The sequence below is a fragment of the Equus asinus genome, chromosome 29 (genome assembly GCF_041296235.1).
Source record: "Equus asinus isolate D_3611 breed Donkey chromosome 29, EquAss-T2T_v2, whole genome shotgun sequence".
Classification (NCBI taxonomy): domain Eukaryota; kingdom Metazoa; phylum Chordata; class Mammalia; order Perissodactyla; family Equidae; genus Equus; species Equus asinus.
In genome coordinates this window covers 17,968,010-17,981,095 of record NC_091818.1, presented here as the reverse complement: position 1 = coordinate 17,981,095, position 13,086 = coordinate 17,968,010, and the positions used below count along the sequence as shown (strand labels likewise).

The window sequence follows — 13,086 nt, the reverse complement described above, 5'->3', positions numbered from 1 at the left end:
GGATCTACAGTGTTTGCAGCTCTATTGTTTTTTTTGAGTCTTCTTTCTCTTCAATGAGTTCTTAAGATAAAAACTCTGAAATTTAAACTCAATACATATAATTGATACTTGAAACTTATGACAAATTCACTATTGTTTCAGAATTCATAAAAACCCACTCAAGTGAAGAAGTTGTAGATGTTTCTGCAAGTGAGCCACGTAAGTTTCCACTCATTTAAGTATTGTTGTGTTAATAACCTCTGTTGAGTGCATTGATTTCCATAATTTTCTATAAAGTAATAATTACTAAGGTAACAACATAGATTCCCTGGAGTTTGGAGCCATATAATTGAGCTGGCTATCAAGGAAGTATTGAAATTCCAAGTTAAGGGTACATGCTACCAAAAATAGACTGATTTTTGAGGAGTACTATGATATCACTCGAAACAGAGGACTTTTAGTTGTGATTCGAATATTCTACTGAAATGTTGAAGGGGTGGCAAGGCTTGAGGTGGAGCAGTTGTAAACTTAAGATATCATTTGTTGATTTTGTTACTATGACTTAATGCTCTGTCTGCAACTGAGTATGTAACAGTTCATGAATATAAAGAGCTGCTAGAACTAGTATGTCAAATTTCTGACTACTTGTCAACAGAAGGGAGAAATTACCTTGCTTCTGTCTTAACACTGGAGAAAATTTTAAAACAATCATGTAATATATGCTATGGAGTACAGTTTGAAAGTGGAAAATAAGATTTGCTTGGCAAAAGTTGATGGGAATCCTGCCCTCTTTCAACTTCAGCTTTTACCCCTAATGTTGCTGTGCTTAAACCAGGGACAGCTATACATTCTACAGTACTCTCATGTTCCAAAGTGTCTTCTGATCCAGGAGAGCCCTAACTGACTTGGTGGGGTAGTATCTAGAGCTTTGGAGTGAATGTTGGAAGCCTCTCTCTACATCAGTGGGAACCCTCTGTACATCTGTGGAGCTCGCTCTCAGTCTCTGCTGCTGTCTTCTCTCTAGTACTGTGCCCTGTGAATTCTAGCTGCTTTGGCCTCTCCAAACTCTAAACTTTGTCTCTGAACTTAAGGAGACCAGTAGACTCTGTTTGTGTTCCCCTTCCTTATGTTGTGGCCTGGAGACTCTTCTTGTTTTCTTCTTGTTTCTTCTTGTTTTCTTTCTGTCATGGATTACTGCCTTGCACTTTCTGTTTTCTGATGTTTGAATATTGCTGTTTCATATATTTCTTGTGTAGATTTTAACTGGTTTAAGGTGAAGAGGTAATTCTGATCCCTGATGTTTCATCGTGGACAAAAATAGAAGTCTCTGTGCCCACATATAGGCCAATGGAACACATCTTCCAACCATAAAACCAAGTTCCAAAAGGATAAAATATAATAATAGAAATTTTTCTCATGAATTTAACAAATTTATTTATTTATATAATTGAAGGTATATTTGATAGACATTACATTAATTTCAAGTATACAACATAATGATTTGATATTTGTATGTATTACAAAATGATCATGTCTAGTTAACATCTGTTGCCATACATAGTTAAAGAATTATTTTTTCTGGGGATGAGAACTTTTAGGATCTACTTTCTTAACAACTTTCAAATATGCAGTACGGTATTATTAACTATAATCACCATGCTGTACATTATATCCCCATTACTTATTTATTTTATAACTGGAGATTTGTACCTTTTGACTCCCTTCACCCATTTTGTCCACTCCCCAACCCCCACCTCTGGCAACCACCAATGTGTTCTCTGTATCTATGAGCTTGATTTTTGTTTTCTTGGGTTGTATTTGTTTGTTTGTTTTGGATTCCATATATAAGTGAGATCATATGGTATTTTTATTTCTCTGACTTATTTCACTTAGCAAAATGGCCTCAAGATCTATCTATATTGTCGCAAATGGCAAGATTTCATTCTTTTTTATGCCTAAATAATATTCCATTGTAATATATATACCATATTTTTTTAATCCATTCATCCATTAATGGACATTTAGGTTGTTTCCATATTTTGGGTATTGTAAATAATGCTGCAGTCAACATGTGGGTTCATCATGATTTTTAAGGGAAGCAGAGGACAGGGTTACATTGCACAACATGGAGAAAACCCTTTTACAAATTCCTAAGTATCTTTTCCCATGGCAGCTGCCTCAGTCCCTGGGCCCCACTGGTATAGATCTACTCTTTCTCAGTATTGCTCTTTCACTGGTATACTTTCTTTTTCTCTTTAAAGTATCCCCTTTCATCTTCTCCAGCCAAACTTTATTTTCTTCTTCCCTCCTCATTCTCTAAATTCCATTAGATTCTACAGCCTAATCAATAAGACAAAAGCTACCTTTGTATTCCATTCTTGTTTTTTTTCTTTTTAAACTACCATTTAATCTTGATGTTGCTTCATTTAGTAATTAATGGACTTTATTTTTTTAGAGAAGTTTTAGGTTTATAGAAAAGATGAGCAGAAAGTACAGAGAGTTCCCATATACCCATTCTTCCCACTATCCCCACACAAAATTTGTTCTATTATTAACATTTTGCATTAGTGTGGTATATTTGTTGAAATTGATGAACCAATATTCATACTTATTATTAACTAAAGTCCGTAGTTTACACAGGATTCAGTCTTTGTGTCGTGCAGTTCTATGGGTTTTAACAAATGTATAATGTCATGTATCCACCATTACAGTATTATATTGTAGGAGAGTTTTAGTGCCATGAAAATCACATGTTCCACGTATTCATCTTTCCTTCCATCCACCTGAATCTCTGGCAACCACTAACCTTTTTGTTGTATCTATAGTATTGCCTTTTTAAGAATGTCATATATTTGGAATCATGCAGTCTTTCTTTTACTTAGCAGTATGCATTTAAGTTTCCTCTGTGTCGTTCCATGTTTTATACCTCATTTCTTTTTATTACTCAGTACTAATCTATTGTATGGATGTACCATAGTTTGTTTATCTGTTCATCTATTGAAGGCTATCTTGGTTGTTTCTAAGTTTTTACAATTACAAAAAACTGCTATAAATTTAGGTTTTTGTGTGAACGTAAGTTTTTCAACTAATTTGAGTACATACCAAGGAGTGTAACTGCTTGATTGTATAGTAAAAGTATGTTTAGTTTTGTAAGAAACTGCCAAACTGTCTTGCAGAGGGGCTGTATCATTTTGCATTCCCACCAGCAATGAGAATTTGAAGGTTCTTTCTTGTAGACAATATATATCTGGTCTTGTTTTTTGATTCACTCTGACAATCTCTATTTTTAAATTGGTGCATTTAGACCTTGATTTTAAGTGATTACTGAAATAGTTGGATTAATGTCTACCATATTTGTTACTGTTTTCTATTTGTTGCCTTTGTTCTTTGTTCCTATTTTTGTCTTCTCTCTTTGGCTGCCTTTTGAGGATTTAATTGAGCATTCTATTTTTTCTTCAGTTTTATTGAGATATAATTGACATATAATAATGTGTAAGTTTAAAGTGTACAATGTGTTGATTTAATGCACTTATATATTACAATATGATTACCACCCTAATGTTAGCTAACACCTCCATCATGTCACATAATTACTATTTCTTTTTGTGGTGAGGACTTTTAAGATTTGCTGTCTTAGCAACTTTCAAATATATAGTATGATATTGTTATCTGTAAGAATAATGACGTGTATTAGATTCCCATAACTTATTCATCTTCTAATTGGAAGTTTGTACTCCAGATGTTGACCAACATCTCCCCGTTGTCCCCACCCCCAGCTTCTAGTAACCACCATTCTACTCTCTGTTTCTATGAGTTCAGCTTTTTTATATTCCACATGTAAATGATATCATACAGTATCTTTCTTTCTCAGACTTATTTCACTTAGCATAGTGCTCTCAAGGTCCATCTGTTGTCACAAATGGAAGCATTTCTCTCTGTTTTATGACCGAACAATATTCCATTGTATATGTATATACCTCATTATCTTTATTCATTCAACCATTGATGGACACTTAGGTTGTTTCAGTATATTGGCTATAGTGAATAATGCTGCAATAAGCATGCAAGTGCAGATATCTCATTGATATCCTGTTTTCATTCCCTTTGGATATATACCCAGAGGTGAGATTGCTGGATCATATGGTAGTTCTATTTTTAAATTTTTGAAGAACTTCCTTACTGTTTTCCATAGTGGCTGCACCAATTTACATTCTCACCAACAGTGCACAGCGTTCCCTTTTCTCCACATCCTTGCCAATATTTGTTATCTCTTGTCTTTTGGCTAACAACCATTCTAACAGGTGTGAGGTGATATCTCATTGTGGTTTTGATTTGCATTTCCCTAATGATGAGTGTTGTTAAGCACTTTTTCATGTACATATTGGCAATCTGTATGTCTTCTATGGAAAAATGTCTATTCAGATCCTCTGCCCATTTTTTAACTGGGTTGTATATTTATTTATTATTGAGTTGTGTGAGTTCTTTATTTATTTTGGGTATTAACACCTTACCAGATACATGGCTTGCAAATATTCTCTCCCATTTGATAGGTTGCTTGTTCATTTTGTTGACGGTTTCCTTTGCTGTGCAGAACCTTTTAGTTTGGTGTAGTCCCACTTGTTTATTTTTGGTTACTAAAAGATTATTGTGATCCTTTGCTGCTGTCATGTTTCCTTGATTTCACATTCTTTGGAGTTGCTGTCTTCACATTTAAAGTAGCAGTCACCTCCTCCAATCTTTACTGTTGTCTTCAGGCAAGAAATACTTTCTGTCAGCCCTGCTAGAGATTTGAGACTTCCTCAGACCTTATATGGATACATTTCCTCCATGCTTCTTGCTTCCTCTTGTGGCAGAGTTCTTAATCTTGTATGCCTTCTCTTGATCCTACAACACACGAGACTGAATGCTGATTGCGTCTCTTTTGTTTTCCCGAGAGTGGCGTTACAGCTCAGGTTTGTGCTCTCTCCTTGGCCTGCAGACTGTGGCCTGCTTTCTGTGCATGCTCCCTGTCTACCAGCGCTTGTTCTTGCTGACACTCTATGCAGTGCACAGTGAGCTGGCTTCAGAGTGGAGGAGGTATGGGTGGCAGGTAGTGTGCTGGACAGGCCTGAGTGTCATTGGGGGAATCTGTGGGTGGGGTTTTCCCCTGGCTCATGGCAGGCTTCCTGATGGAATTCAGAAGACACTCAGCAGAAACTGAGGGTCCCTTTAATGCCCTATGGGGATCTTGTGTGATGATTTCCTGATCTGCTTCCTCCCCCTAGTCATGGATATCGTGTTTAAATACTCAAGATGCTGTGAGAGAAATGATTTGCCTTGGCAGTGTCCTGCATAGCTGGGGAAGCTGGGTGTTCGTCCACTAGCTCTACCTTTCTCCAGTGAGAAAAATCACAGACCATTTCATTTATCTCTAAACTCTCCTGCCTTGGGGGAGGAGTGATGCCAACAAGTCAAGCTGATCCTCTGACCCCTTCCAATGCATACAAACACGTACTTTTTTTCTCCAGGAGAGTGCTGGAACTTCTCCTCTGGAATACTGTACTTTCACAAAAGCTTTCTTGTCTGTAGTTGACTCTCCAAATCAGCATTCCTGCAGCCACTGCTGGACCACAGCCAAAAGGGCCCAGAAGTGGTTCACAGTCTCCTGTAGGTTCCACAGCTAATACCAAGGTCTGTCTGCCTGTTACCCAATGAACATGGGGATAAGACTCCTCCTGGGTCCCTTGGCATATGGCACTGGGTCTCACAACTCCCACAGAGGCACCTTTCGTTAATGGTACTGAAGTTTTGTTATTGAAGAGGGGGAAAAAAATGAGGGACGTTCTGTGCCACCATGATACTGATGTTATATGCTGAGCATTTTATGATTCCATTTTTTCTCCTTCCTTATCATATATCAGTTATACTTCCTTTTTTTTTTAACTTTTTTAGTGATTGCCCTAGAGTTTGCAATAGTCATTTACAACTAATTCAAGTCCACTTTCAAATAACACTGTAACAGTTCACAGGTAGTGTGAGTACCTGATAATAACAAAATAGTACTAATTCCTTACTCTTGCCCCTTATATTATTGTTGTTATTCATTAACTTATACATATGCATACATAAGGATAAATATGCATATGTATATATACATACATAAGCATACATAATAAAATACATTGTTGCTATTGTTATTTTGGACAAACTGTTATCTGTTAAATCAATTAAAAATAAGAAAATACAAAACTTTTTTTTTTTTATCTTCACTTACCCTTCTCTGATGCTCTTTCTTTATATAGATCTGAGTTTCTGGCCTACTTCATTTTCCTTGTCTTTAAAGAACTTCTTTTAACATTTCTTACAAGGCAGGTCCACTGGCAACAAATTCTTTCAGTTTGTTTTTATGAGAAAGTCTTTATTTCTCCTTCACTTTAGAAGGATAATTTTTCAGGATACAGAATTCTAGGTTGATAGCTTTTCACTCAGTACTTTATTTCATTCCTCTTTCTTCTTGCTTGCATGGTTTCTGAGAAGTCAGATGTAATTCTTATCTTTACTCCTTGATACTTAATGTGTTTTTTTTCCTCTGGCTTTTTTCAGGATTTTATCTTTGATTTGCTGTAGTTCAAAAATGATAGGCCTAAGTGTGATTTTTGGGGGCGTTTATCCTTTACGGTCTTCTCTGAGCTTCCTGGATCTGTGGTTTGGTGCCTCACGTTGATTTGGGGGAAATTATCATTTTTCATGATTTCAAATATTTATTCTGTTCCTTTCTCTCTTTCTTCTCTTCTGGTATTCCCATTACATGTATGTTACATCTTCTGTATTTGTCCCATAGTTCTTGAGTATTCTCTGTTTTTTTTTTTTTTCTTTCTTTTTTCTCTTTGCTTTCAGTTTTGGATGTTTCTTTTGAGATATCCTTAAGCTCAGAGATTCTTTCCTCAGTCATGTCGAGTCTATTATAAGCTCCTCACAAGCATTAATTTCTGTTACTTTTTTAAATTTCTAATATTTCTTTTTGTTTTTTTCTAAGAGTTTTCAGCTCTCTGCTTACATTACTCATCTGTCCTTGCATGCTACTTTATCTACTAGAGCCCTTTGCATATTAATCATAGTACTTTTCAATTCTGAATCTGATAATTCGAATATCCATGCCATACCTGAGTATGGTTCTAGTGCTTGCTCTGTCTTTTCAAAATGTGTTTTTTTGCCTTTTAATGTATCTCGTAATTTTTTCTTGATAACTGGAAGTGATGTACTGTGTAAAAGGAAGTGCTGTGAATAAGCCTTTATTAAATTGGTGGTAAGTTGCGGGAGGGGGAAGGGAAGTGTTCTATAGTCCTGTGATTAGGTCTCAGTCTTTTGGTGAACCTGTGCCCCTGGATGTGAACTTTACCAGTGCTTCTCAGTGGGACAGGATGGCTAAAGTGGGCTGGAGTTGTGTAGTTTCCTTCCTCCATGTGGAAGGGTTGAGCTCCCTGGAGTTGGGTAGTTTTTCTTCTCCCAGGTCAGTCTGCCTCTGATAAAACCCCAGAAGGTTAGACTTTGGTTAAATAGTTTCTCCTCAGGTAGACCTCGTTAAAAAGAACAGGATACTCTGACGTATTTCAAAATGGTTCTTTTTCCCTTCCCCATGCTGGAAGTCCAAAGTGAGTTTTCTTTGACATTCACTGTGAGAACCTGTTAGAGCTTCAGGAGGTAAAACTTGGAAAAGTGTGCCCCCCCCTCCCCCGCCATGACTGGGACCCCATGTAGTTTTTCTCTCTCTCAGACTTGCCCACACTGATTCTTTAGCAATTTGTCAATTATAATTCAGATTTTCCTACAAGGGTTCCCACAAAGTTTGCAGTTAATGGGCTACTGCTCTGCTGTTTTGTGATTCTCTGTATTCACCTGTCAGTCTCTCTAGTTCTGGGGACAGCAGTTTGCCCTGTGACTTTACTTCTCTTATGGATTCATGAACAGTTATTGATTTTTTAGTTTGTTCAGCTTTTTCCTTGTTAAAACTGAGTGGCGACTTCCAAGCTTTTTATATGCCTGACCAGAAACAAAAGCCCATGTATTTATTTTTAAAAATTTATTTAAAAAATTTTAATAGTGGTAAAAACACATAATCTGAAATTTACCATCTTAAGTATGTTTAAGTGTACAGTGCAGCAGTATTGACTATATTCGTATTGTTGTGCAACAGATTTCTAGAACTTTTTTCATCTTGCAAAATAGAAACTCTGTACAGATTGAATAAACAACACCCCATTTTCCCATTCCCCCATCCCCTGACAACTACCATTCTACTTTCTGTTCTGAGTTTGACTACTTTAGATACTGCCTGTAAGTGGAATCACCACTATTTGTCTTTTTGTGACTGGCTTATTTCACTTAGCCTTATGTCCTCAAGGTTCATCCATGTTGTACCATGAAACAGGATTTCCTTTTTTTTTAGATTGAATAACATTCTGTTGTCTGTATGTACCACATTTTCTTTGTCCTTTCACCCATCAATGGACATTTGGATTACTTACACCTCTTGGCTATTGTGAATAATGCTGCAATGAACATGAATGTGCAAATATCTCTTCTAGATCCTGCTTTGAATACTTTTGGATTTATTCCCAGAAGTAGATTGCTGATTTTCTTTTTGAGGAAGATTAGCCCTGAGCTAACATCTGCTGCCAATCCTCATCTTTTTGCTGAGGAAGACTGGCCCTGAGCTAACATCTGTGCCCAACTTCCTCTACTTTATATGTGGGATGCCCACCACAGCATGGCTTGACAAGCAGTGCCATGTCTGCACCCGGCATCCGAGCCAGCGGACCCTGGGCCACCAAAGTGGAACATGCACACTTAACCGCTATGCCACTGGGCCGGCCCCATAGATTGCTGATTAATATGGTAATTCTTTAATTTTTTGAGGAAAAAGCGTACTGTTTTACATAGTCACCACACTATTTTGTATTCCCATCAACAGTGAAGAACATTTCCAGTTTCTTCAAGTCCTTTCCAACTTGTTAGTTTCTGCTTTTTAACAGTGGCCATCCTAATGGGTGTGAGGTAATATCTTACTGTGGTTTTGATTTGCATTTCTCTAATGATTAGAGAAATCATGTTGAATGCTGAATGTTGAATATTGTTTCATATGCTCTTTGGCCATTTGTATATCTTCTTTGGAGAAATATCTATTCAAGACTTTGCCCATTTTTTAATAAAGTTGTTTTTTGTTGTTAAATTATAGTAGTTCTTTATATTTTCTGAATATTAGCCCCTTAGCAGATACATGATTTGCAAATATCTTTTCCCATCCAATAAGTTATCTTTTTACTCTGTTCCCTTGATCCACAGACGTTTTTAATTTTGATGTAGTCCCTTTGTTTATTTTTGCTTTTGTTGACTGTGCTTTTGGTGTCATATCCAAGAAATTACCGCCAAATCCAGTGTTAAGAAGGTTTTCCCCTTTGTTTTCTTTTAGGAGTTTTATAGTTTTAAGTTTTGTGTTTGGGTCTTTAACCTATCCTGAGTTAAATTTTGTGAATTGTGTAAAGTAAGAGTCCGATGTCATTCTTTTGCATGTGGATGTCCAGTTTTCCCAATACCATTTGTTGAAGATACTGTCCTTTCCTCATTGTGTTGTCTTGGCACCCTTGTCAAAGATCATTTGATCATTTATGTGAGGGTTCATTTCTGTGCTTTCTGTTATGTTCCATTGAAATATTTTTCTATCTTTATGCCAGTATCACACTGTTTTGATTACTATAGCTTTGCAATATGTTTTGAAATCAAGAAGTATGAGGCTTCCAACTTGGTTTTTTTTTTTCCCCAGATTATTTTGGCTATTCAGGGTCCCTTGAGATTCCAGATGAATTTTAGAAATTTTTTCCTATTTCTGCAAGAAATGCCTTTGGATTTTTCATAGAGATTGTGTTTAATGTGTAGATCACTTTGGATACTATCTGTAGTTTAACAATATTAAGTATTCCAATCTATAAACATGGATGTTTTTTCATTTATTTGTGTCTTCTTTAGTTTCTTTCAGCAATATTTTATAGTTTTTCAGTGTGCTAGTGTTGCCTCTTTGGTTAAGTTTATTCTGAGATTCTTATTCTTTTTAATACTATTGAAAATGGGATTGTTTCCTTAATTTTGTTTTCAAATTGTTAAAAAGTTCATTCTTTTGCATCCTTGGGTAAAGTTATTTTATTGTTTTTGATGCTATTGTAAATGAGATTATTTTCTTAATTTCTCTTTAGGTATTTTGTTGTTAGTGTATAGAAATGCAACTGATTTTTCTATGTTGATTTCATATCCTGGAACTCTACTAAATTTATTTATTAGTTTTAACTGATTTTTGGTGAAGTATTTGGAGTTTTCTGTCTATAAGATTGTGTCTAGCAGACAAAGACAGTTTTACTTTTTCCTTTCTGATTTGGGTTTCTTTGATTTCTTTTTCTTGCCTAATTGCTGTGGCTAGGACTTCTAGTACTATGTTAAATAGGAGTGGTTAGAGTGGGCACCCTTGTGTTGTTCCTGATTTTAGAGGAAAAACATTCAGGTTTTCACTCTTGATTATGAAATTAACTCTGGGTTTATCATATATGTCATTTATTATGTTGAGATATGTTCCTTCTATTCTCAATATGTCAAGAGCTTTTATGTTGAAAGGGTGTTCAGTTTTGTCAAACACTTTTTCTTGCATCCATTGAGAGGATCATTTGATTTCTACCATTCATTCTATTAATATGGTGTGTCACATTTATTGATTTATTTATGTTGATCCTTCTTTGCATCTCAGGGATAAATTCCACTTGATTATGGTGTATGATTTTTTTAAAATATCCTGTTGAATTAGAGTTGCAATATTCTATTGAGAATTTTTGCATTTATATTTATCAGGAGTATGAGCTATAGTTTTCTTTTCTCATAGCATCCTTATCTGGCTTTGGTATCAGGGTAATGCTGGCCTCATAAAATGAGTCTGGAAGTGGTCTTTCCTCTTCTTTTTTTTTTCGGAAGAATTTGAGAAAGATTTGCATTAATTCTTCTTTAAGTCTTTGGTGGAATTCACCAGTGAAACCATCTGGTCTTGGCCTTTTCTTTGTTGGGATATTTTTAGTTACAGATACAATCTTTTTAGTCATTATTGGTCTGTTCATATTTTCTATTTCTTCATGTTTTGATTTTGATAGGTTGTACATTTCTAGGAATTTATACATACATTTCTTCTAGGTTATCCATTTTGTTGGAAAATCCTTTGTATTTCTGTTGTCAGTTGTAATGTCTCCTCTTTTATTTTAATTTTGTCCATTTGATTCCTTTCTCTGTTTTTCTTAGTGTAGCTAAAGGTTTGTGAATTTTATCTTTTCAAAAAACCAACACTTAGTTTCCTTGCTTTTTTCTGTTGTCTTTCTGGTTTCTTTTTCATTTATTCCTGCTCTATATTTATTATTTCCTTCCTTCTGCTAACTTTGGTGTCTTTTTCTAATTACTTGATGTTTATATTTAGGTCATTTATTTGACATCTTTATTTTTCTTATTGTAGGTGTTATCGCTATGAACTTCCCTCTTACCACTGCTTTCCCTGAATCTTAAAAGTTTTGGTATGTTGTGTTTTTTTTGGTCTCAAGATGCTTTCTGATATCCTTTTTGATTTATTCTTTAACCTAGTGTTTTTTAGGAGTGTGTTGTTTAATTTCCACATATTTGTGAGTTATTTAGTGTTCCTCCTGTTACTCATTTTAATTTTCATCAGAAAAGATACTAGATATGATTTCAATATTCTTAAAAATTTTAAGACTTCCTTTGTTGCCCATCATATGATCTATCTTGGAGAATATCCATGTGTACTTGAGAAGAATGTATATACTGCTGCTGTTAGATAGAATGTTCTGTGTATGTGGTTTATTTGGTCTATAGTGTTTCAAGTCTACTGTTTCCTTGTTAATTTTCTGCATGCATGATCTATCCAGTGTAGAAAATGGGGTTTGAAGTCCCCTACTGTTATTGTATTTCTGTCTATTTCTCCCTTCAGTTCTGTTAATATTTATGTTAAATGTAAAGTGCTCAATGTTGAGCATATACTCATTTACAATTGTTATATCTTCTTGATAAAATAATCTCTTTACACTATGTAATGACCTTCTTTTTCTCTTGTGACAGTTCTTGAGTGTAATTCTGTTTATCTGATATAGGTATAGCCACTTCTGCTCTCTTTTGGTTACCATTTGCATGGAGTATCTTTTCCATTCCTTTACTTTCAACGCATGTGTGTCCTTAAGCTGGAATGAGACTCTTGTAGACTCTTGTAATATGTATTTATTCTACGGAGATGAAAGAAGAAAAAATATCAAATCAGGTTTGGATGGGTGGAGCCACTTAAGTGAATAAATTATTGCCTGAGAGGTAATTTTCTTCACGTTGTCCCAAATTTTCTGCTAAGATTTAAAACTCACAAAAAATGTCTCTAGGCTTCATACTTAGATTGATTTGGGGAGTTACTTAAGCAGCATGTGTGGGCTCAGAAATATGGAGGCAGAAGCATGGGGAAGTAAGGCTATAGAGCCCCTGAAAATTGTAGTGAAGTAATGGGACTCCCTCAGGGCCACAGAATTAGGGTTGTGTGAAAGTTTAACTAGATATTCAAGGAGTAAGATGACAGATGATAATATTAAAAAATAAGTAGGCCTTAGAAATTAATGTTATAATTTTTAGGTTGTATTTCTAACAATCATTCTCTATTTACAGCACTAGAAATTCTGTAAAGATAATAATGTGTTTAGTAAAAATCCTACTTCTTCTAAAGGTTATAATTTGGCAATTTTTTATGACTTTAAAATTGTTCATCAGAGTACTTACTGAATATTTATTAACCGTTATATTGGCTATGTAGAGGCATCTCATTAGGCTTTTTCTCTGGTGACTAATTATGTTAAGCATCTTTTCATGTGGCTATTGACCATTCAGATATCTTCTTTTGTGAAGTGTCTGTCCCAAACTTTGGCTCATTTTTAATAGGGTTGATTGTCTTTATTATTCACCTATAGGAATTCTATGTATATACTAGAGATAGCCCATTTATTAGATAACAGTATTGTTAATATTTTTCCCAGTTTGCAACTTGCTTTTTAATTTCTT

General features: G+C 35.2%; 1 protein-coding gene across 1 annotated transcript in view; it reads left to right on the top strand.

Moving 5' to 3' along the window:
* The window catches only part of CCDC7 (coiled-coil domain containing 7), a 432,318-nt gene that overhangs the window by 78,502 nt on the left and 340,730 nt on the right, over positions 1 to 13,086 (top strand). Inside the window, exon 8 of the mRNA XM_070500835.1 lies at positions 142 to 198. Coding sequence (XP_070356936.1) covers positions 142 to 198 — 57 coding nt within the window. The remainder of the gene's footprint in view (positions 1 to 141; positions 199 to 13,086) is intronic.